The following is a 26,386-nucleotide window of genomic DNA, read 5'->3' on the forward strand; positions in this document are numbered from 1 at the left end:
TTCAAAAGTTTAAAAAAAAAATCAGCACCTTTGATAAAAAACAGCATACTGGCAATTAAGACAGGAATTCCAGCAGAAAAACATAGCAATTGTGGATGGTTTTATAGCATTTCAAGAAGAAAAATGTATTTTAATGAAAAATCAGAACTTTCATGTCATCATCCATGTAAGCATCTGAAAGCATGCTGAAATAATTAGGGAAGGAAAGAAAAAGAATGCCAACCACCATTTCTTAGACAATGCAAACAAAAAGCCCTACAGAGATCTGTCAGGGCACCTGTTTCAGGAGTTCTGAGGGGTCACTCCTGTTCCAGGAGTTCTGAGAGGTCCCCAGGTGTGTGATGGTAGGATCTGCTGTCAGGGCATCCCTTGGGCACTGGAGCAGCCACAGCCCTGGGGTGAGGCTGGCACTGGCCAGGCATGGTGGGAGCTGTGGCTCACGTCAGGGCCAACAGCAGAGGCTCATCTTAAAAGCAGCTCCCACAAAAAGGGGCTGCGGTTCCCCAGCATCCCCAGCCACAGAAGGAAGGGGATGTTTTCATATTTCCAAAAATTCCCATGTTTCCTCCATGATGGGGAAATGCACTCAGAGCCCCAACAAGTACAGAAGTTTGAGAAATGCCTCAGTCTTCTGCTGAGAATGGATGCTTCTGCCTATATAGGGATGTATCAGTGTTGAGCAATACTGGGTTGGATAGGAAACTAGGTATGCATTTCCAAAAATGCAAGAGAGCAGTGTGAAAATAAAGATTTTCATTGGACAAGTGATTTCTGCCTGCATGAGATTTGAATTAGTTGACATAACTGTAAAATCTTCCACCACAGGATGAATGTGTGTGTCATAACAAAAATCAGGCATGCTCAGTGAACCAGCAAATAATCCACTGTCACTAGCAGGGCTATTAACCATCTGCAGGGATCTTTTAGTATAATAAAGCTGGACATGGAAATGTGGCAAACTGCCTTATTACTCAGGAGTGCACTTTATGTTGCATTAAACATGCAAAATTTATTTAAAATTAAACATCTTAGAGACAAAATACCTCATTTTTGTTTACACGTGATCTCCACCAATCTGAGTTTCATTGTGAAAGGGGTATACATATGGTATTCAGCAAATAGAATGATGTGCCTGTATTATTATCTAAGTAGATTTAACTTTCTACTGTCTCATTAGTATTTTGTTTTGAATGTAATACACTGGCAATTACTCCCTTTGCTCCCTTATTAATATTTTAGGACTGTATCATCATGTTTTCCTCAGAGGTACAGGAAGCAGCCAAAAGGAAGAAACTCATTATTGAGCTGTTTTGTTCCTCTATTTATGGTACAGGTCAATGTGTTACGGAAATCTTTTGAGAAAAAAAGAAGAGCAGTGTTTGGCTTTTCAGCATGTGGTAACACAGTGCTTCCATTCCTATAATCCCCTGAGTAGTTTGTTACCTGCACACCTTATTCCAGTGTAACCTCTTCTGTACATAAAGATTTGCATAAAGTATTCATCTTGATATACAATTAAAACAAACAAAAAAACCACAAAAAACCAAACAACAACCAAATAATACCCCCTATTCTGTTTATTCCCTGAACATTTCTCCCCCATTCATTCAAACACCTTCCTCTTTTTTTTTTTTGTTCCTGGATGTTCAACCTACAGCTGATTCTCCTCAGGTAAAAGAATTGGTATGAGCTTCCATTATTTTATTTGGAGGAAAATATTGCACAGTACTGAGCCAGTGTTGTGGAGAAAAGAATGTACCTGTTCCCTCAGGGGTTGTACTTCTCCTGCCTGTTCCATTGCCTGCTGGAAATGCAATTCATTTCACTGTCCCACACTCTTATTATTACTTCAGTGTTATTTTTATCCATATCACTGTTCCTTATTATTTGTCTTGTTATAATACCTAGATACTTCTGCCAAGATCGAGACTGTACAAATGTGGCCTGAATCTGCCACATTTTCTGCCAGTAAAATGTCGCATATCGAAGTGGAAGAGGTAGGAACAAGAAAAAAGAAAGTGAACATTATTGTTTCAGTTTTATGTAGAGAAAAAACCAATCTAAGGGAGATGTTCCTGCATCTGGGAGTCTAAAGTTGGTCTGAATGTGTGTCCCACTGTTCCCAAAAGAGATGGCAGAAGTGACAGCCACAGTCCTCTGGAGGCTGTTGGACACGGCATGTCTGGGAGTGCAAAGAGCTGCCTGTCTTTAGGCAACCAGATCCTCCATTCAGCCCACTTGAGATCACTTGCTCAAGGTTCTTCAAGAAATCTATAGCAAAATGTGCTTCAATATAAATCCCATAAGTTCTAGTGTTAATCACAAATTAATTATTCCTGGTTTCAGCTTCTCTTTTTTTTACTTTCTCCCAACCACCTACACTACTGCTGTTATGAAGTGAATTATCCTTTCTTGCTTTAAATTTTTCTTCTTTCTGTTTCAATCTTTGATTTTGGCTCCGGTCCTCCTCTCTCGCTCAGCAGAAGGCTGAACGCTGCTTTGGTTGGAGGCTGTGTTACAGAATGTTCTCCACCCCTTCTGCTCTTTTGTTGGCATCTCCTCCCACCCTCAGCATGCCAAACAACTCCAATGCTCTCTGAAGCACAGGGATCGATAGCCTTTGTAATTCTGTTTTAGCCAGTGTGCTAGTAGCTGTTGGTAGACAGGCAAATAGGTGATGTATTAAAAACTCATGTCTGTGAAATACCCACTCACAATCAGCTCTCCAAGATAATTACATATGTGTGAAAAAAAAATTATTCTGATTCATGTCAGATGTATTTACTTTTAAGAGTCATGTTATACATTTATTTCAGGCAAGATTAGGTAGAAAAGACTGACCTTCTTAAAGCACTCTATTAATCTCTACAGTCGCATTTTTCTTTCTTTTTCTGTCACAAAGAAGTCATTCCTTTTCTGTGTTGACATTTTTATCTTCTTTTTATAGCCTTTCCAAAAGCCATGTCACTTGCTGAACTTTTGCTGACAAACAAAAGGAAGAGAAAGAAAAATGTCATAAACCTCCACATACAGCAAATGGCAAGGGCATGCTGTATTACTCAGATATGGTTGAGTAACTTTTTAGCATTCATTTCTCATTTTACTCCTTTAGTTCCACTGTCTTCTCCTTCTGGTTTTGCTTTAATTCCCTTCTATCCAGTATTTTTGATTCATCTGTTTGTTATGACACTTCCTTTTTTTTCCCCCATCATTTTTTGTGATTACCACTTCCTTCTTTAGAATTAATCTATTTGATTAGTTCTGTCTTCACTTTTGCTTAGCCTCTCTGCCAACTCCTTCAGGTATTACATTGCTATGAAAAAAATTATATGTAGAGAATTTCCTAACTCCACAGCATCTGCGGTTCATTAAAATGTCTCTGTCAATGTGCCATTATTTTTGGCTTTACATTATCAAATCTGGACAAATCCATGTTATTTACCTACTTAACAACCACCTTGTGAACAAATGTAATTTTAGGATTGAAGCATCTTGCTCTAACGCCAAGCTAAATGGCCACCACTGACTTGGCTGATGTAGAACTGCCAGAAAAAGAGAGTTTCATGAGAATCAGAATTAGTGGCTGATGAGAAAAGTTATAATGATACTTCTTGAGAAGTCAACCTTTGCATATGCATTTTTTTAGAGCAATACTGTAAATAGCATTGTTGTTTTTTGTCCTTAATATATCTGTTGCATGGCCTCCATAATAGATGCAGACTCTAGGGGGACTGAAATTGCTTTAACAGCACTTTGCCCCAACTGGTTTGAATGCCACTCTCCTGCAATATGGGTCTGATGCTTTTCTGCCAACAGCACATTGCTGAGCTTGTCTCCAGCCAGGCCGAAAGGTTGGACCAGGTGTTTGGAATATACTCTGCAAGCCTCTCTGAAGAGCTCGAGAGCCACGCGATGCCATGAGATCGTGGGCTGAGGAGTGCTGCTTTGGTTCTGTGTGCTGCTTCGGTCTTCTGATAAAATATCTACACCAAGAAAGCCACTACGATCACAACACAGCCAGTGAAGGCACTGGCTGAGCTCATCAGGTACTCCCTCGTCTTGAGACTACAGATAAGAGGCCAATGAGGAAGGCGTGTGATTTCATCACTCTTTGGATCTAAATGTGGCTATGGAAAAGCATATGGCTTGGCAATTGTTTTTGGTTGGGTTTTTTTTTTTTTTTTTAGGTTTTATTTCTCTCTCCTTCCCTGCACAGACAGTTGCTGTCATCTTCACGAGATCAAATGTGCACTGGTGTCATACTTGATGCTGAAATTCACACCTACTTTCTTTCAGCAGCCCCAGCCAAACTTTAAAGAATTTCCAACTGCTGAGGATTTTTTTTTAGAAGGTATTTGATCATTATGCTTTTAGCAGATTTAATTTTGAAAATGAGGTGATGTAATGAATTAAAGGAAAAAATAAAAGGCAGCCACAGAAGACTGGGAAAGCTACTGTTTCACACCTAAAGAACAACTGTTGAATATTCGTTCTGCAGCTTCCTGCAGCCAAAACCCCGATAAAGTAGAAAGATCCGTAGGTGTCCCCTGAAGGGCCGCATCCCGCGGCGCTGGCGCCCGTGGTTAAGGAGCCCCCTGAGCACAGGGCGCCGGGCGTGGGGCCAGGAGGTGGCCCCGAAGGGCAGGCCAGGGAAGGGAAGGCAGTGCCCGCGGGGCGGGGCAGGGGCCGCGGCCGCCGGGGTGCGGGGGAAGCCGGTGCTGAGGGCAGGAACGCCGGGGGCGGGCGGGAGAGCAGGCAGGGATTTTCGTCCCGGAAAGGGGCAGGGATTCCGCCCGGCTGGGCAGGCGCCAGGGCGCTGGCGAGGGCGGCGGCTCTCCCGGAGCGGTGCGGGGGCGGCGGTGCCCGGCGCCGGACCCTCGCCTCCCTCTCTCCCTCGCTCCGTCCCTCCCTCGCTCCGTCCCCCCGCGCGTGCCGCCCGCCCCGCCCCGCCCCGCCGCCCGCGGCCCCGCGCGCCGCTCCTCGCAGAGCGCCGGGCCGTGAGGGAGCGGCCGCGCCCGCCCGCCGGGTCACCTTCCCGGCCGCCGGCAGCCCCGAGCCGCCCCCGAGCCGCCGCCATCCGCCGCTGCGGGCCGTCCCCGTCCCGGGGGAGCGGGTGCCCCGGGGCATGAGCTGCGCCTCCGGGAGCGTCGTGCTCCCTGCCGGAGAGCCTCCTCGAGCCGCCGCCGCCCCGCTGGAGCTGCCGGCCGGGGCGGGGGAGGCGAGCGGGGACACCCCCGAGGAGGGCGAGGGCCGGAGGGGCGGCTCGGAGAGCGGGGCTGCCGGCGGCGACAAGCCCGAGACGCGCTCGGTGTGCAGCAGCAGCGAGAGCGGCAGCGGCGGCCACGGCGGCGGGGCCGGCCCCATCTGCAAGATCTGCTTCCAGGGCCCCGAGCAGGTGAGCACAGGCGCCGGGGGCGGGCGGGCGGCGCCCGCGCACCGCCGCACCCTCGGCTCGGGGTCGAGCCCTGTCCCTGGTGCTGATCTCGGCGGCGCTCCCCGGCTGGAATCGCCCTCCCCGGCTGCCGCTGTGCGGGCTGGTTGGGGCAAAAGCCTGGGCGAACCTGAGCCGGCGGAAAGCTTTGGGAGAATTCAGGAATTTTGCCGTGTCTGGCTCGCACGCGGGGTGTCCTCTGGCGCTCCCGCTCCCAGGTTCACCTCTGAGGGACTCTACACAGTACGAATTTCTCAGATTTCTGTTAGACTTTAAAATGAGAGTGTTAGCTTACAGGTAATGCTGAGAAGACCTCCAAGTATCATCTCTGTCGTGACGTTATTGGGCATAATATCAGCAATGGATCTGTAACTAGAATTTTATAGCTTGTCTTGGAGTTGGAAAGAAGAGAATAGCTGATTTATATAACACAGAAACTCTGGGGGAAATGCTTACTTACATTATTTAAGGTCCTGTCTGACAGCTGGCTAGCTGGACAGCACAGAGCTATGCTCCAAGAGTAAGGCTGTCTTGGAATTGTGACATCACACATTTCTTTCTGAGTGATGATTTCAAATAGCTGTTGTAGAAATGTATCCAACCACTTTTGATACCTTTTGAGGTATTTGAAAGGGCTAATGGTACTGTTGTTTAATGCAAGATAATATTTCAGTTGTTTCACACAGGTACATGAACATGTGTAGACAGCTTTCTGGCTTTTCTCAGAAGAAGCAGCTAGGTATTTTTTAAGACAATTACATTTTTAAGTATTTCATAGCCAAAAATACATGCTTTTACAGATAGTGAGATAGAGACCAGGTCATTGTTACAGACCCCTGAAGATTTTGCTATTGAGTGTACATGTATGTGAAAGGTTCCTTTAAAGTTGATGTTTCTGTATTGCCTTTCCAGGGTGAATTGTTAAACCCTTGCCGCTGTGATGGCTCGGTACGATACACGCATCAGCTTTGCCTCTTAAAGTGGATAAGTGAAAGAGGGTCATGGACCTGTGAACTCTGCTGTTACAGATACCATGTTATAGCCATTAAAATGAAAAAGCCTTGTCAGGTAATTTGTTCTTTTAAAAAAAAAGTATGTCTTTTCAGTCTTTTATTTAAACAAAATTATTCTTACTTTTACTTCCAAGGTTTTTGGAAAATGCAGCAGAAGATCCTATATGCCTAACCAGCTAGCACTTGCACCCATTTGAAGTTGGTTTTTAAGACCAGTTACATATTAAAATGTGTAGTGATTTGATTCTGTTATGTTCTTCTAGTTTTTGATTTGCTGTAGAAATGGTTTTTAGAGGTTGGTAAATTCTGTAAGTAGTTAAATCATGCTGAGATGTGACAGAAAACTTGGATCTCCCAAATTAACTTCTTAAACTTTAAAAATGTCTTTATTGTTTGTTCAAGACTCACTCAAAGGTTGATTTTGTTCTTTCTTCAACTTGGGATCCAGAGGGGAGAGGCGAAGAAAGCTTCTGTTGTCTGTGTATTCATCTACTGTAGAAATGTAAAAGGAGGGGACTTTTCAGTCTTGGCACAATTCAGAGCAGTAGAACATTCTTAAAGTTCTGTCCACCAGAAGCTGTTTCAGAAGCTGAAATGTGCAGTAGCATTTTCCAGAGCTCCATTTCAACAGCATCATTTCAGCAGATGGAAGTTAGAGCATTGTAGTGGTAGCATGTTCAGGGAGAGGTGGGGGGAGAAACTCAAAGCTCCACCAGATCTCTTAGGGAAGCCTTAATACCACTTTGCATATCAGAATTCTTTAGGGACTTTAAATTCCATCTTGGAAATTATATTTTATAACATCTGAGGAACACATTTAGTAAGATAATTGTATCTTTTTTTAGTTTTGATCCTAAGAGCTCAGAGATGATGGAGCTCTCAAAGGCCAGAGCACACAGGTCATTTTTCTGTGCCTGTATTTGATTGGAGTTTCATAGAAAAGGCATGGTTGGATGGTAATGGCAGTTGTGTGAACGTGATAAGCATTCCTTGGATACAGAATATCTGGAGTACTTGCTTACAGCTGTTCAGATTATGGGCAAGTACTTTCAGAGCCAGTGGAGTTCAATTTTTTTCCTTTATAAATTCTCAAAGGAAAGGTTTTGGTAAGCTTTCCTGGATAGAATCTTTATGATGTTAAAAAGTAAATGATTTGTAAAACATTCCAGAAAATGAAGGTGGTAGATTCTGTTTCTACACAGGCATGGTTTGGCATGGGGTTTAATACTTTTGGCTTTTTTTAGCCTTTTAAAAAGTCTTTATTTCTTGCATGTCCACAGCAATCTCATCCTTTTCCTAGCAAAGATTACTATAGCAATAGTTTGCAATTATAGTATCTGAAAATTGTTACAACAGCAAAGACATGACACAGTTGCCTGCAAAGAGGCATCTAGTACTATTTGAGATGTCCTAAGGTAGTCAAAATGTGTAACAGAATAGCAGATATGACAGAACTTGTGAGGGACTCTGGAACTGCAGATGGAGGCCAAGTGAATATTAAAGAACATTTGAAAAGTCATTAGACACCTATCTGTGGACAGCAGAATCAAGCCCAAGTTTGAAGAACAACTATGGAAAAGAGAAGCGAAGAAGAGTCAGTAGATGATGCAGTAGGCAACAAAGTTTGGCCAAGCTTACAAGGGAAGTAAAAAGAAACTGAAGAGACAAAAGTTAAATGCCTCTCATTGCATTAGTTGTCACCGTTTTCTTCTTATTTTTTTTTGGGGGGGGGGGGGGGGGCAGGAGGGAATGAAACCAGATTCATGTTTCTCATTAAATAGCTTAATTCTTTATTTATTCTTCACCCTGTCTTTCATTATTTAGGTAAGTTATTTAAGTCTGTCCTTTCTTTCAAGACAAAATAGCATACAGAAAGATTTCATAGAGTTGCCACTCAAATAATAAGTTGGACATACAATCCTGAGGTCAAATTCCTGACACCCAAAAGATCACCCGTCTCTTTGAGGAAACACAGTAGTACCTTTCTCAGTCTCCTACACAGAATATTTGTCTTGTAGTAACAGAACCTGAAAGGAAGTCTCAGACTGCAGTCATCTGTGTAATTTTATAAGGGGAATCAGTCTTAAAATGCGCTTACTCCCCATACTCTTGACTGTAATAATATTTGCTGCCTTTAGCCACTGGCTTGGCTTAAACTTTTGGACAGGTTCTGAGTCGTTTTCTACGCTACACAAATGCTCGTTTTAAGGTAACTTTTTGGTTAGTTTTAGCAAAAAGCTAAGGGTAAGACCATTTCAATACGGAAGGATTTTAAAACATCGTCAGCTGAAGTAGTGAATGTACTTAAAAGTTCCCAAAAAGTCAGGACTTCTTGCATTACATTAGATACAGTATTTGGACAGGAGTAGTTTACTCTGTCAACAACCACTAGTCTGCCTCAGTCCATCTTCCCAGAATTGTCTCTACCGGTCTTTTACTTATTAGAACTTTGTGGGCAGTGTCATAGGAGAGGAAACTGGTGCTATTAACAAAAAATGCTTTTTCTCAGGTGAATGCAGATTTGTGCCAGGTCTATGCAAGCCTGGTCTATTTACTCTCAGGTCTGTGCAGATCTACAACAGCTCTTCAGGTTTGCTTTCACCTCATGTATTTAAGGAATGTGTAGAGACTTAAGAAAGATTTTCCTTTGTTTTCGATCAGAACATTGGAATAGATGTAAATATTCCATTTAATATCTAACATGTTCTGTAGTTTCCATTGCTTCATGGAAGGCAAAGTTATCTCCAAGGGGTGCATCTCCTCGGGCAGGACATTCAAGAAACAGAATATTTCTATTTTGATAGAAATTCTTCCACTGTCAGTGTTCCAGTTCCAGATTCAGCAGCTACTACATAATTCACCTTTAAGAATCTAATCCTGGAAACACATAGATTTTATTATGGGAATAAACCTTAAAACATAAACAAAACCCCAAATTAACCCATGGGCTAGCAGTGGAAGATGAGCACACAAACAAGTTGATGACATTTGATATGATGTATAACAGAGATTTGGAATTTTTTCAGTATCCCTCTTAGGATCATATCAGAAAGACGTATCTTGTACTAGTCCAATTATGAAAACACACATTCATGTTGCTGGACTTGCTCCATTGGCGGGGTGGAATTTGATCCAGTAATAGGCTGGGCTATGTTAATAACTAGGAAATTCCCTTACTGCCCCTCAAACTATAATGAGGGGAGCTGGAACAAACACTGCTTTGGGCAGGGAGTTTTGGAAGTACTTAAAAAGGAGAGAGAAACTTCAAATGTGTGACTTGGAAATTAAACTAATTTAGAATTATATTTGAGACTAACAAAAAAAAAAGTGCAAAAAGAAATATTTTTTATTAGTTCATTATAAGGTTATAATTTGTACAGATTTCCTTCCTAAAGGAAATATATTCCTAAAAGAAGTATAAACACATTGTTTCATTTTTATTGGTGCTATGTAATTTTTATGCTGTCAGGAGATTAGTTCACTAGACTTGCACTTAAGTATGAATGTGTATTGAAGAATATCAGTGCTCTTGTGAGATTGAGAATTAATGTTTAAAAGTGGAATAGAATAATGCAAAGGTTGAGAATATATACTTTGGTACTAAAACCTGTCACTTCTATAAGTGAGTAGTAAAGATATTTAGAGAGTAGCCTTTTCTAGACTGTTAGTGTGGTCTGTCATAAAATGGTGTTACATTAGGTGTTTGATAAATCCTGTTCATTAAAACATTATATTCTGGTACTTTGGTGAAATGGACCTATTCCAAAAGTAATAGAGTAGATGGATGTGCTAATTTAAAACCTAATTGTGTGGCAGTTCAACACCTTTTCTGATATACCAGTAAAATCACAACACTTATTTAAATGAGTAAATGCTTACTTGTTAGGCCTGATTTCTTAAAATAGAAAAAAATTAAAATGGTACCTTTTCAAAAGGTGAGGTTTCACTTTTCCAAATTTTGTTAATGTGCGTAATCCTCGCTCATTTGAGAAAGCTCACTGGCATCAACTAGATAAGCATGAGCAAAACTGCATAGCAGACTGCAAGTATGTGAATGTGTGTTACACTAAAAAGTGCAAAAGTCAAGTTCTTCAGCTACTTCAGTATGGAGGTCAGTGTCCAGACAAAATTGTAGAGTAAATGTTTAGTAAAAGTTTTTGCTAATGACTATGCTCAGCTGGATGACAGCATTAAGTTCTTCTAGGCATAACTAAAAAGGGGAAAGGGGAAAGGCTGAAATCTTCAATTATGCATTCTAAACTGCACAATGTACTAAGGACAATCTATTAATGTCTCTTCCTGTACTGAAGATCCAGAAGAATACACTGTGCTATTCCATATGTCAGTAGACAAAAAAGAACAAAAAGGATTGTTCCAATATTGGACAATTTACAAAGAAGTTTGAAACAGAGATAAGGAACGAATCTATGGTACACTAGCCCTGGTACCGAGACCCCTGGTACACTAGCCATTTCTAACTATAGTTCAGTTTTTGGCATCTCAAATGGAATGTATTTTTAGAGGCCTCTTAAAAAGAAAATAATGAAGCTTTGCAAGCACCCTTTGAATATGAAGGCACTATGCAAGGGCTGTTGGAAAATAAAATACTTGGCTGAGACAGGTATTACGAACTAAATGGAAACGAGATTCAATGCCTGAGTAGTCATTAGAAGGTAATTAATACATCAATAAATGCCTGGAAGGACTTAAAAAAATCAAATAAAGTCTTTTTAATTTCATGTAATGGAGAAGAGAGTCCATCATAGTGGAGAAAGTAGGCCAGTAACATGGTCAAAGTAGTGGAATAAAAGGAATTGTACTTGAAGCAGTTTTGTCCTTGCTGAGAAAATTACTTTTGTCATGAGCTTAAAATATGTGTTATGGTAATTGAGACATAAGACAAAAGTGATGATGAGAAATTATCTTTTACATATGAATAGACTTAGATGTGCTACATAGAAAGCACATGCAAGCTTTAGAAATATTGAGAACAGGAGGATCCAAATATATATTTAAATTTAAGATAATTCCTGATAAATTAAGGATCGTTTCAAGAAAAAATTCATGTTTTGGAGCGATAAAACTATAGGGCTGGGACAGAAAATCGTAGAGATTTTAATGACCCTAATTGAATGGTAAAATCCATATAAAAAGTGGTAGAAGCAGACTAATTCTTTAGTCTTGACAGGAGAGAGAAATCTGAAACAAAAAACTAGATGTCAGTCATCAGCATAGATACAGTACCTGTACTTCTCACACTTTTTTTTTTTTTTTTTTTTTTTTAAGCATCTTTTGGCCACTTCTAGGGAGAATTTACTAGACTGGATAGACCTTTTAATCTGATATACTCACAGTCGGCTCAGTGACTGCACTGGGTAGATGGTGATTATGATCAGTTCTAAGTATCATGCTTAATGAGTTAGGAAACAAAAGGATAGCAGAGCTGTTGGAGAGGGCAGCTGGGGGTTTTTTCTGTGGTGGGAAAGGTAAAATACATTTTATGTTTACTTTCTGTTAAAGATCTGAAGGTAAATGAGGGAGTGAAAAGAGAATTGGGTAAGCAAGTGCCAGTGGTGCAGAGTACCAGAGAGTGCAGAGAGTATAAAAGCAAGGACATGAACTTAAAAACAGAAATGCAAAAAATTGAAGTAATCAAAGAGAAAATTCCGATGGAGTAATGAATTTCATGTTATGTTTTCTTTGTTTTCTTGTAATTAATGCATAGAAAGACTTGGAAATAAAAGGAGTAGAGAACGGGCAAATAAAGGTGGTAAAAAGGTGTGGAGACAGAAGTCAGTTTAGCTTGAGAAAAACATTTGGTTGGCCATTCAGATGAGAGAGCACATTTTTCACAGAGCAAGTAAGCAGGCCACTGGTGCACTGCTAGCACACTAGGAGCTGAATATTTGGCTGCTAGCATACAGAGCTGAAGGAGTGCAAAGTGGACATTACAGTGGAAAAGAAGAAAAAAGCTTTAGAAACTTTAGAAAAATGGATCTAATTGATAATTAATGACAGGTGAGAGAGAAGAGGGGATGGAACAATATCATAAGTACCAATGATCTGAAAGTCATGAAAAAATAAAGAACAGTAGTTGAACAAAGGAACTGATTCTATCATCACAGTGAGAGTTGGGTAGGGATAGAGAAGAACTAATAACAAAATACTAGATATTGACTTTGATATTCCTTTGAAGCATATTTGTAAGTTATGAGAAGAAATTAAATTCATCTTAAGAGGTCAGAGGACACATCAAATGGGAGGTGAAGCCATCAGGAAGAAATATGGGGGATTACAGAGAAAATCAAACAGTTAAACAGTTCTGTCAGACTTCTAAGTATATTCTAAGGTAATCAAGTAAAATACAAAATAAAAAAAGCAGGTCATACTTTAAAAAAATAATAGCCTTAAAAGTATGTGGGTGTGTGCCCTTCATACATTACACTTTTATTTTCTGTAGCTTATTAAAATTCAATTGCTTTCTGTTTTTATTTTGTGAGATGTGTAGATTGTGCTCAAGGCAGTTTGACTGCTAGAATACTGTGAAAAAAACAGTGCACTCTAAGCTGTGAATGGTTCTTGGAAATCATTTTTTAATTACAAGTGTCCTACTGATTTAGTGGTAAGACATATAATGTAGATTTAAAGAATGGCATTATCTTGTTATATTGAATAGTGGGTTAAATATTTCAAGGAAAAAAAGTTAGATTCCTTCAGCCTATGATTTTCATGGGGCAGAATGACTTGCATGAGATACAGAGGCAGGTTGTTTTTCAGAGGAAATATATCCAATTACAGTTATTGCTGGAAATATAAGCATAAATTACATATTTGCAAGAGGCTTCATTATAAAAAAACATCCAAAAGTAGAAAAGGATGTCAATGGGAATCAGGGTTGCTACATATATATGTGCTGCCATTTGAAATGCTAAGAATAACAATGCAAGGCTTAAGATATAGTGTCAGACCTGCATTCACAAACCTTTGTATTACTGGGTTTTTTTGTCATTTTCTGTGCTTGGGTGTTTTCCCAATGGTTTGATCTGCTAGAAGTTTGTGTAGTGATCAAAGATTTCTGAGTTTTCACAATATAAATTTTTGTCTTTTTGTCATATGTCAAAAATCCTGATTATTTAAGTCTTTAATTCCTATCAACAGAGATTAGTGGAAAAATACTGAAACCAAGAAGTGGTTGTTTCAGCAGGCTTCTTCTATTTTTTACTATGAAAAATTGTTAATACATGATGGTGTACTGCTTTCATACCGTGTGTCCATGATTCCTTACCTTATGCCAATTTGGCAGTGCAAGTAGCCTGCTCTGAGCACCAAGTACTGTCAATACATGCTGACTTCTCTACCAGTCTGTGTTAACTCTGAAGTGTCCATGTACTGTTATCCACAACGGAAACTTGTCAAAGAAGATTTTATTAAATTAATTTTGAAATTTACTTTTAATACTTCTTGGTTTTGAATGTTGGTCCATTCTCACTGAAGTCTTCAGCATTTCATCCCAATGACTGGCAGTCATGCCAACTTACATCTTTCTTAATTTGCTGTACTGGGGAGACAGCTTTTGTACCTCTTGCACTTGTATTTTAAAAAATTTTTTGTCCCATGTATAGATTCAAATTGGATGTTTGATATTCACTCTGAAGACTCTTTCTTATTGCTTCAGCAGTGTGCAGAGAATAGCCCCTGCCTGCTTTTGTGGCTACAGTGCAACGGTGAAGGAACACTTTGACCTCACTTCCTTTGAAGTACTTGTCTGAGTCAGAGCACCCTCATTGTGCGTTTTGCCTGCATGACTCTTTTGCCATGGGGTTCTTTGCTTCTTTTTAAAATTTATTTCAACTTTCCTTTTTATTTACTTTTATTTCTTCTTTTATTTTTCTTCTTCTTTTGTTTACATTTCAATGAAGCTCGTGGAGAATGAGTATTGTCATTCTTGGCCACATGCTGTTTCCTTACTCCCTACTCTATTAGTGTGTATGTGTCCCATTTTTGCATATTTTTCTGGCAGTGTCTTCCCTTCAGGACAGCATTAAACTTTGCCAGTTCTGTGATGACTATATTCCCAGTACAGGAATATACCATATTGTTACCCTCACAAGCCATAGTAGTGGATGGGGGCTATTTCCTAAGCTAAGGCTCATTTTTCTCATCTTTCATGGCTAAAGAACAGATATAATAAAATAATTTCTTAGCAGTTTCACATAGTCATGTAGCTTGCCATCAAGATCAAATGCTAGCTAGCTTTATGTACATTTAACTACTCTCCTAACACTGGAAGCATATTATTCCAAGCACTACAAATATTTTGGATAAAGCAAATTCCGTGACACTGGCAGCCAGAAATCTTTAACTGAAGACAATGAGAATAAACTTCAGTATGCCTTCTCTTTTTTCATGCTGAGGAGGCTCCCTCTGCTCCATGGGCAGAAACAGACAGACTGAGAGTCTACGTCTTAATGGAACACTTTATGTATCTCATCGCTTTATCTGAGCAATCTACAATTTACAATCTACTAGAGCTTGTGGCTACTCCCAGAACATTGTGTTCCTCCTTGAATGACTAAAGTCCGCATCTGTTTCAGGGCTGCTCTTTCATAGGAGTAGAGCAGTTGGACAAATTTTAGTTGAAGGGATGGGTGTAACAGCTGATGTGAGCTCCCTGAGTCACATCAGAATAACAGAAATAGAATATGGGAGACTCACACTTTCATCCTTCTCCTGCACCCACAGCACTGTTCCTCTACATAGCCGCTGTTTTTAGTGACCATAAAAATCATTGTAAGCTCAAATCATTCGATGTCACCTCCCAAAAAGGATACTTTGATGGTATTTGAATGTACAAGCTGACCTAAAATCCTCCTGAGACTTAATAAAGAGGGTCACTTCCTCCTCACCCACCATTTACAGAGTCCTGCATATCATCTCATTGCCTTCTGGATGCTTGCACCAAATAGAAATTAGATGAATAACAGATGCTTTTCTGATATCTGTCAAACTTACAAAAAAGATCTTCATATACTCCACTACCCAGTGTAAACAGAGGGACCTTCAAATACATCTTGTAGAATTGCATTCAGGGGTGCATCATTGCTCTCTACAACTACCTGAAAGGAGGTGGTGGTGAGGTGGTTTGGCCTCTACTCCCAAGTGAAGAACAGGCAATAGGACAAGAGGAAATGGCCTCAAGTTGTGGGAAATGGCCCGGGGAGGTTTTGATTTGAGATTACCAAAAATTGCCTCATTGAAATGGTGGTCAGGCATTGAAACAGACTGCCCAGGGAAATGGTGAAATCATCGTGTCTGGAAGTGTTCAAAAGGCATGTGGATGTGGCACTTGGGAATATGGTTTAGTGCTGAAAGGAATTGTGCTAGGTCAATGGTTGGACTTGATGATCTTAGAAATCTTTAGCAACTTTAAAATTCTATGATCCTATAATCTCTGGGATTTCAAAATTCTCTACTTCTACTGCCCTTTCCTTCTTATAGCCTTGGTTAAAAATCTAGAAAATATGTGAAATTGCTGTTGGTTCTATGGAAATGTGCCTAGTTCAGAGTTTCTCCACTGAGAATTGATGCCATGTACTTGACTGTGTTCAGAAATTTGTGGAAAATCTATTGTGCGTTCAGTGGGAAGTGGCTGCTGGAATTTTAAAAGCTGCTCTTTCCTCTGGGCCTTACCCTCCTGCTTTTGTAGATGTCACTGATACAATTGCTGTGAACTTAGCTCCAGCAATTAAACCTAGAAGATCTATGGACTTCAGTCTTCTAGTCTAGATTGTTTTAGAATAGAAAGAAGTTTCAGTACTTCAAGTACTTCCAGATGTCTTGGTGGTCATCATGTGACACAAGTGAGTCTTTGTCTTCATTGTACAACTCTCATGCATCAGGTCCTCAAGATAACCTTCAAAGTTCTTCCTTCCTTGTTTGGGTTCAGAGATACAGGCTTCCAACCTGTTTACTTAAAAATAATCTAGAATTTCTGCAGTGCTATATCCTATAATCCTGCATTAGCATATCTGAAGTGTGAATAAGAAGCCATGTCTCTGTCCCAGGGTCACTTTCTCTGTTTTCATCACCACTTCTCTGGGCAACCTGTTCCAGTGTCTCACCTCTCTCACTGCAAAGAATTTTTTCCTAATATCTAATCTAAACCTACTCTCTTTTAGTTTAAAGTTGCTAAACCTCATCCTATCACTATGCTCCCCAATAAAGGCTCTCTCCCTGTCTTTCCTGTTGTTCCTCTTGTAGGGGAAGAGAGTTTTGTAAAATATGTTTTATGATAAGAAAAAGAAAATTCTTTAGAAACCTAACTTTTATTTACAAACTCAAGTTCATGCATGAATTTGCATGCCTCCAAAGAGATGGTTAATTTGCACATCTCATGTTTATTTTCATTACTAAAGGAAAAGCACTTTCAGAAAACTCCTGTATGTGCGGAAGAGAGCAATCCAACTGTTCAGACTGACTGTGGCCATCATCATTTCTGAAGGATGTGGGTCCAAAGTCGCAGCTACTTAACTTCAGCTGGAGGATTCCACCACTGGACTTGGTTATCTTGTTGGTTGAGAGTCTGGGCTGCTTCATTTTGGTGGACCATGATCAGGCATTCACGAAGTGGCATTTTAAAAGCTCTTCTATTGGAAAGTTGCTTAGGCTTGTTTTCACAGTCACTAAAATAGCAACTTTTCCTGTTCAACACCTCATTCCAAGTTCCCTGACTGGAGAAATGATGCATTCCTTCATCTCTCTTGTCCCTTAGAATCCTCTATGAGTTAAGGCTAATACAAGAGAAACAGTTCTCTTCCATACAGCATAGCAAAAACCAGTCTGATGTCAGTATAATGGCAATTTAAATGATTTTTTTTTTTTTTTTTTGTATAGTTTATGGTAGTGATTCACAGTCAGTTTTCTGTAATTCAGAGTTGGATCTGCATAAGTTACTAAGTCAGTCAGGCCTGACTGGACAAACATACCTGAAGAAGAGTATTAGGTCCTCTCTTTACTAGATGTCTAAGCCATTTACCTCTTTGAGCCATGAGATCTTACACTACCTGTTTCACAGCCCTGAAACGTGTTCCATTACCTCTGTCTGCGGTCAGAGGAGACTTAAACACTCTGCACTTTCTCAGCTCACAGGCTTGGTATTTAACCAGAGTCTAAGGAGTAGGTGAAAATTCCATCTGAGATGGAGATGCTTCCCTGCTTTTTCATTAGACATCATCCATGTAAGGATGAGTTGCCCACAAACTCTGGAAATCAATAAATTTTTGTCTGACTACAGTGGCAGAACCAGGGCCTATTGAAGATCTACTTCCCTGTTTCTATCCATTCAGAGAGGTGAAAAAGAATCATAGGATAATAGAATGGTTTGGGTTGGAAGCGACCTTAAAGACCCTGTAGTTCCAATCCTCCATGCCATGGGCAGGAATGCCACGGGCAGGAATGCCACTTGGTAGATGAGGTTGCTTAGGATCCCATCTAACCAGGCCTTCAACCAGTGCTTCACCACCCTCTGAATAAAGAATTTCTTCCTAATTGCTTTCATTTTTTTTCAAGTGGGTAGCAAGTTGTTTCAGGGCTTATATGCTAGGGGACCCCTAAGGTGTTCGTTCTTCTAAGAGTGTCCTAAATTAGTTTAATCAGAGCTCAACTGTTACTGTTAATATTGTTAAGGAATCCAGAAACTGTGCTGACTGTAAGGTGGAACAATCTTATGAGCTTCTGTTCTGAAAAGAAGACCATCATATGTAATAAAAATGTAAAGAGGGGACTATTGTCTAGAACCAGCAAAATGTGAATGTGTCTATAGTAATAAACTTAAAAAATGACAATTGCAGAACAGTAAGTGGTTTTTCCATAAATGTATTTTCCATATTAATAGCACGTACTTATCTTTCATTCTTTTTGGTGCTTTTGGTATTTGAGAGAAATTGATGGCATTTTTATTTTATGTCTGTGTTTTTACTGCAAGAGATAGTACATAGGTTATATGTAAGCCATATAAGCACCATCAAGCCAAGAACAATTTATAGCTTGGGAATTTTCAAACACAGTGATATGAATGGATATTACAGTTTTTGGTATTGCAACCATTGCTTCTTGAAGCAATATGATTGTTGACATAGAGTGTAACAAGTTAGACAGCTGGAAATTTTCAGAAGCATATTGTGCAATTTAATTTAATTACACCAAGGCATTTCAGACATATTCATGATATGGTTAGAGAGAAATAGAGAGTATCTGGTATAGTGTATATAACAAAGGCAGCTATTCTGTTTTTACACAGATAGAGCTCTAGTATTATATGATATGTAGTATCTAAATTGCCACTCTCTGTAATTAAGCACTACAGCTTATATGTTTTTATAAAAATGGAATCTTGTAAGTAAGTGAGTGATCAAAACCATGGCTACTCAAACTATTAGAAAAAAAATTGTATTGATTCAAACAGCACCTACACAGTGTGTAGTTGTGATTATTTAGCAGTACCTGAAAAAACTAATGCAATTGACTGCTAAAATTTTGCTGTGTAATATATATTTAAATAACAACCTAATAAACCCCCTTATTATGCCAATATTAATTAAATTAATGAAATTATTAAATTTTTAATTAATAATTAAATTAAATTATTAATAAATTATTAAATAAATTAATTAAAACTGTAATGAATCATTATACTAATTCTTATAAATGTATTATGCATATTTTTAAAGCCTTTTAGTTATTATACATTATGTGTGATATATTAATTAATAATTTACTTAATTCTTCCACTAGGCCAAATTTTCAAGCAGTATATTATTTACCATATTCATTTGTACACTCTAAAATTCTATAATTATGACTAATTTCTCTTTAACTGAAGACTTATTGCTAATTTAATTCACTACAAAATCAGTCTAAGTGATTTATTAATTTAAGCAATTACATTCAAATTGACTTACAAAGCAGACTCTGCCAGATTTCATACAACCCAGAACCCAGGATTGTCTTCTTCATGATTACATGCTATATAATAGCTTGGTACTCTTGCCATTCTGCCTTCTAACCTTCATCCAAGATGCTCATTATCTTACTTGGGGATTAGACAAGGAGGCAACCCGAACTCAGGATATGTTTCTTGAGTCATTTCGTTGCCCTTGAAATCTGAACTTCTCTTTGTTTCACATCTTAAAAAGAAACACATGAAATCAGGATTGCTTCTTCTCTCATGAGCATCTTCCAGATTTTCATATGAAAATTCTGGTTGCAGTCTGTGAATTAGTTTTTGCTGAGGGCCAAAAGGAGCAGAGGCCAGTATTTGTACTCAGTGGATTTCTGGTGAGGTTGTATCTTGCAGGGCTGAAAGACATCACTGCCATATAGCAACTGGAAGAAGTCTGAATAGGGAAGGTGCATCTTCCTAACTAAAGGTGGGGAGTTGCTTTGTTCCTGAACTGTTGTTCAACTATTGTGACTAGTGCTGCTGCAGGATGCAGGGAAATCCAGCAACAATACATGATGATGTTATTTGATTGCATGTCTTTGGATTCACAGAGTGTCTGCAAGCAGATAGTGGGAAGCAGTAATTATGATGTACTTTAAACAAAATTATGCTTTACAACTAGACTCTACTTATCCAATCAAATGTGTTTGTGCATCTACATTCTGAGGGTCCTCTTCCAGTCTTCTTTCAGTGAACTGGAAACTTTGAACTCTGAATTTCCAATTGCATGGAATTTCTTTCACTTTCATATAATTTCTATGGTTCTTTTCCATTAAAGCCTTTCCATGGCTTCTTTTCCTGCATCCAGAGCCCACTGAAATATGCCAGTGTCAGAAATAGTTCCTAACACTTTCTTTGTACCATACTAAAATCATTTCCCTACGTATCCCTAAGGAGATGATGTGAATAGAGTAATCAATTTCATTTGCTTTTCCTTTGGTTCAGTGAACATGTATGTATTGTACAGGAACTGGAAGTGTTCCAATAAATTACTTGGAGAAAGTTCTACTATTGAATATCCTGAATAACACAAAAATCTGTTATTAAATAGTATCCTTAGAGGTGAACGTTTAAAACCTTGCTTTAACTCACCTGAACAATGGGTTTGAGGCAAGGTTCTCATAAGGGAATGGACCAGACATTAAGGTATAGAATATTCTCAAATAAACTCTCCATGATTCCTTTTGCATGGGTTGTAAAAATTATTTAATTATTCATAGGGTCAAAAAGACAGAGAAAGAGTAGCCAGCACTTTCGGAAAGTCTAGCTAGCAAATTAAGTGTGAGTAGCCAGAATTAATACTTAAATACATTTAACATGGAAGACAAGAAGGCATCAACAGAAATGTATAGTGACTGTCTAGTGACTGTATAGTGACTAGAGTCCAGGGTATTTTTGTAGAAGAGGCTTGATCTGGCCCTCCATGCTGAGCAATTTCTTACATATATTTGGTGACTGCATCAATATCATCATGAACTGCAAAATCTGAGCCTCATGCTCAGCATTTTTTTTAAATTTAAAAGTTGTCAATAGTTTTAGCTAGAATTTACAGATAGTTCTTTTCCCAGGAGAGAAGAAAAAAGCAAATCCAGAACCTTTTCTGATACTGTCTATTCGTGTTGAAAAAGTAAAATGCAGAACTGTATATACAACCGTGGTTAACTCTCCAAAGTGACTACATGGCATGAAAATTGTTGATACCTCCTTCATATCACTTATTTATGATCTTGCTGAGGTTTATTTCCTCGGTGCAATTATACTGAATGTTTTTTCTCTTCCTGGAAGTGTTCTTCCAGGAATGTGGACCTGACGGTAACAGGGCAGCCTATGTTTGAGCTAAGCTGTCAGCATCACTTTGCAGATCATCTTTGGGTTGCAGAGACTGCAACAACCATGGCAGGCTTTAATTTCCTCCAGTCATTAATATTTAATTTTCACATAATGCTATCAAAAGTACAGTAGGTTGTAATGAAATTCAATATTTCCAAATCAGCTGCCAGAGAAATTGAACAGTTCCTACTTTTCAGTAGGAATACTATTTATTCACATAGAATGGTAATTTCATTTTCACCAAATATACACCTCCATGGAATGTGCAAAATACCAATGAGCTAAATGCCAGTAAACTAAACGTAGTTAGTTTGAGTCTCATAGGAGTTAAAAGTTAACTTGAGAATAATTTACCTAACCGTACATGTTTCTTATTTCCTTCAGGAACCCTCCTAGACTGTGTCCTCTTTGCTGTGTTGTATATCAGCAGATACCTGTTCTTTTTTGTTGTAGTCCCCTGAAGCTGTGGCTGTTTTTAAGGGGGGCCCGGCTGAAGGGATTTAGAGTCCAGCCACCTTCAGTTACACCGGCACTCCCCTGGCACGAAGCCAGTGGCATGTGCCGACCGTGGGTGGGGCGAGAGGAAACAGTCACCGATATTGAAGCAACTACGCCGCAGGAGTGAAGAAAAGAGACGGCCCTCCTCTGCTGGGTGAATTAACTTGGTTTAATCCAGGGTAGGGGAAGTGCAGGGTGGCCACCCAAAGGTGGCGAGCGGAGGAGGAGCCCCGAGCCCCTCCGGGGACCGGGTTTTACAGGGAAGGGGTGGGTACACAAGAAACCAATCATAGAACGAAAATTTGCATACATTGAAGACTGATGGGTGGTGTGGATCAATGGGGATAGGTCAGGGGAGGAGCCCAGGCCTACCAGCCAATCACTCAACACCCTAGCTGGAAGATTCTGGAACTTGGGGCGGGGTGCCGGTGATTGGCAGAAGGCCTGGGGAGGGGATACAAGGACAAATAAGGGATAATGAGGGAAAACGAGGAGGGGAAAACCGTGATTGACATAACTGGGGGTTTGAGCCAGACCAACTTGCCAAGCTAGGAGAGGGGAGAACGGAACAAACCAAACACAAACCACAACATCTCCCCCTTTTTTGTTTTAAAAAGAAAAGGAAGGGAGAAAACAAACAGTCCCTTATAATCAGGCGGCAGTTGTCTCTTGTGCTGTTTTAAAGTCCAGGCTTCCACCGCTCACGCTTTCAGAGTCTGAAGTCAAGGCAGGGTCCTCCTCGACATCTGAAAGCTCCAGATGGTTTATGTTGGCCGCTGAGGCATTCAGCAGAAGTCTCTTAACCAATCCCCACATTAGGGAGCAGGCGATGACAATTGCGAATATAACTAAAACAAAATATAAGATGGACCGAACTATGGACCCGGCCCATCCTGACAGTCCCCAGCCTCGATAAGGAGGACTGTCAGGAGGGTAATGATGGTCATCGGGTCCATGCAGGCGGGAGATCAACTAAAAAGAAACAGAAATATAAATTAAGAAGGTCTGGCTCGAGAGGGGGGGGGGTCAGGACCGTGGTCAATGGTGGCTCGCCCACCAGTTCCTCCGTTTCCGCCGCCAACACGCCTCTGCTACCTGTGGGACCGGTTCTGGCCTTGCACCCCGCTTAGGGCGGAAGGGCTTGACCCACTTTGATGGAATCCATCTCGGACCTGAGGGAGTGGACACGCAAGCGTATCCCCTACCCCAGGTCACGAGATCAAATGGCCCTTCCGTTTTCCAGGTCTCCGGATCCTTAATGAGGACCGGGGGCCTGTACCTAGGTCGCAGCTCCTCGTGCTTCCCGAAGTGTCGCACTATGGGCGGGTTGAGATTTTCAAAGGAGTAATTTAGAAAGTTGATAGTACACAACGCCCGTGCGAGACGGATGTGAGGGGACTCCACCTTCACTGCCAAATGCTGTTGCTCCAAAACCCTTTTAAGGCTCTGGTGGGTCCTCTCCACCACGGCTTGGCCTGTCGGGGAATAGGGGATGCCGGTCTTGTGTTCTATTCCCCATTGCTGCAGGAAGCTCCGCAGTTCCTTGGATTTGTAAGCTGGGCCGTTATCTGTTTTGATTACCTTAGGGATGCCCAGGACCGCGAATGCCTGAAGCATATGCTTCCTGCAATCCGCAGCCCTCTCACCTGTGTGGGCAGAGGCAAAGACAGCACTAGAGAAAGTGTCCACAGAGACATGTACAAACTTAAAGCGGCCGAATGATGGATAATGGGTTACGTCCATCTGCCACACCTCGCAGCTGGACAAACCACGGGGGTTAGCTCCGAGAGGGACAGAAGGGAGCTGGTGGGACTGGCAGTGAGGACATGTAGCCACAATGGCCTTGGCCTGTTCGCGCGTCAGATGGAACTGCCGAACCAGGCCAGGCGCATTCTGATGGAACAACTGGTGGCTGATCTTGGCTTGACTGAAGAGATCAGGGAGCGGGGCCACTTGAACAGGGGCGGCAAGGGCATCGGCACGCCGGTTGCCCTCCGCTATGAACCCCGGCAAATCGGTGTGTGATCTCACATGCATGACATAAAAGGGTTGCTCTCGGTGGGAGACCAATTGAACCAATTTGGAGAGCAAGTCGTACAATTTTGGGTTTGACACCTCCTGCAGCACAGCATTTTCAGCTCTGGACACTACACCCGCTACATAGGCTGAATCCGTAACTAAATTGAAAGGTCCAGGGAACCTCTCAAAGGCTCTGACGACTGCGTCCAACTCGGCAATTTGAGGTGAACCTTCAACCTCGGTGACATCGGACTCCCACTCCCGAGTTTGGGGATTCCTCCAAGTCATGACTGACTTGTGGGATCTTCCAGACGCGTCAGTAAAAATGGTCATTGCCTTTAGAGGAGTTCTGCTCTGGATCGATTTTATAGATAATACGAACTCCTGATTGAATAATTTATGGGCCGGCCGATCAACACTAATTTGGCCGGAGTAGCTATCTAGAGCGAACTGCAAAGCTGTATTCGTTTGCAGGAGGCTGTCAATTACCTTTTGTTTTAGGTGGCCCGAATTTAATTTAAGAGGAATGTATATGCACGCAAGATCAACGCCTGCCAGCTCTCTGATCCTCAGCCTAGCTTTCCGGATCAACTCTGCCACCAGCTCAGCGGGCTGTGTCATTCTCTTGGACCGATGGTGGCTGAGGAACACCCACTCAATGATTAAGAGGGGGTCACTCGAGCCCCGGTCCCTGCCTTTGGTGGCGTTGTCCCACTGAAAAATCACCCCGTGGAGGTGTGGCAGTTTGCCGCAAATAATGAATTTAAATGGCAGGCCCGGATGACAGCGGTGGGCCTGCCTAGCCGAAATGAGTCTCTGGATTTTCTCTAGTGCAATCCTCGCCTCTGGGGTAAGGGTCCTGGGAGAACTTAGCTCCTCTCCCCCTTTCAATAAATTGAAAAGGGGGGCCAGGTCTTCTGTTGGTAAGCCCAGCCAAGGTCTTACCCAATTCAAAGATCCACACAGCTGGTGAACATCCGCCAAGGTTTTGATAGTTGTTACAATAGCCAATTTCTGAGGAACAATGGTCCTCTTAGTAATTTCCAGGCCCAGATACTTCCAAGGCGGCACCCTTTGAATTTTTTCCTGTTGGAGCTCGAACCCTGCAGCAACCAGCGCATCGACTGTCAGGTCAAGGGCGTGGCCAAGTATGTCAGCGGTCGGGGCACACACCAGGATGTCATCCATGTAATGGTAAATGATGGCATCGTTTACCACTGCACGTATTGGGGACAGCAAGGAAGCGACGTACCATTGGCAGATCACTGGGCTGCACTTCATGCCTTGCGGGAGAACCCGCCAATGGTAGCGCTTGCTTGGGGACTCACGGTTGATGGAAGGAACCGTGAACGCAAAACGCGGGGCATCGTCCGGGTGGAGGGGAATTTGAAAAAAGCAATCCTTTATATCAATCACAGCCAATTCCCAATTTTGTGGGAGCATCGTTGGGGAGGGCATCCCTGGTTGGAGAGGCCCCATATCTTCTATAATGTTGTTGATTTGGCGGAGGTCGTGGAGAAGCCGCCACTTGTCCTTATTGGGCTTTTTGATGACAAACACGGGAGAATTCCACGGTGACGTGGTCTCCACGATATTGCCCTTAAGTAGTTGCTCCTCAACGAGCTCCTTGAGCGCCGCCAATTTCTGTTTATTAAGCGGCCACTGCACTACCTGGACTGGCTTATCTGATTTCCAATTGAGCTTCCAGGTAGGGCGCTCATCAGTGACCGCCGCCCGAAAAACCTGGGGAGCCGCTGGAAGGTCAATTCGGGCTCCCCACTGGGCTAGGAGGTCTCTCCCCCACAGGGGCTCCGTATAATCTAAAACGAATGGGCGTATAGAAGCCAATTGCCCATCAGGCCCCGTAATTTGCACGATGCTCTTAGATTGTCTGGCCAATTGTAAACCCCCAACACCACGGACGTGTCCAGGCGCGGTTTGCAACTCCCAATGCGACGGCCACTCCCGAGAAGGAATGACCGTGACATCCGCCCCAGTGTCCAAAAGGCCTTTTAGCTGTTTGCCTTCCCCCCCTTTTGTAATATAACAATCGAGGCAAGGTCTTTCGTGCCCCAAAACCTGGGCCCATGCGATGGTCGGCGTGGTGTTTTCTGATGTTTGATGTAAATCCCAGGTTATTTCAGGCACTGGGATTGCCTGAGCTACAATCTGCCCTTTAGGCAAAAAGATGGGGGGCTGGACACAGTGCAGGCCGACGGCGAACACCCCCGGGTCCGATGGTAAGAGGCCCGGGATAATGTTCACCGTCGGTGGTGTGTGCTTAGTATCACCGACCACAACATACTTGCAGCGAATCCGTCCCCAGTTACCTGGGCACTCCGGGTCGACAGCAACGAGTTGAAGGTCGGAGGTCCTCAGGTGGAGAGCCTCCGAGAGCCGCAACCTATAGGGTGCAAAAGCAGAAGCGGTCGTTAGCACAGGTCTTGTTTGAATTGGTAAAACAGAAGTCAAGTCCGGTAAGTATTGGTCACATTTAGTTGGCGGCGGTCCCTGATCTCCCTTCCCCCTACGCGATGATGATAAATGGCCCGCCTGATTTTTGTCAGCGCGCAGGGGGGCACTGCGCTCCGATTT

At 41.7% G+C, this 26,386-nt stretch overlaps 1 protein-coding gene across 1 annotated transcript in view; it reads left to right on the top strand.

Annotated features, from left to right (window-relative positions):
• The first annotated feature begins 4,981 nt into the window (after nucleotides 1-4,981).
• Nucleotides 4,982-26,386, top strand: part of MARCHF11 (membrane associated ring-CH-type finger 11) — a 40,303-nt gene continuing 18,898 nt past the window's right edge. Inside the window, exons 1-2 of the mRNA XM_036378627.2 lie at nucleotides 4,982-5,395; nucleotides 6,344-6,499. Coding sequence (XP_036234520.1) covers nucleotides 5,126-5,395; nucleotides 6,344-6,499 — 426 coding nt within the window. The 5' untranslated portion in view covers nucleotides 4,982-5,125. The remainder of the gene's footprint in view (nucleotides 5,396-6,343; nucleotides 6,500-26,386) is intronic.

Source organism: Molothrus ater, chromosome 1 (genome assembly GCF_012460135.2).
Source record: "Molothrus ater isolate BHLD 08-10-18 breed brown headed cowbird chromosome 1, BPBGC_Mater_1.1, whole genome shotgun sequence".
In the NCBI taxonomy this organism is placed as follows: domain Eukaryota; kingdom Metazoa; phylum Chordata; class Aves; order Passeriformes; family Icteridae; genus Molothrus; species Molothrus ater.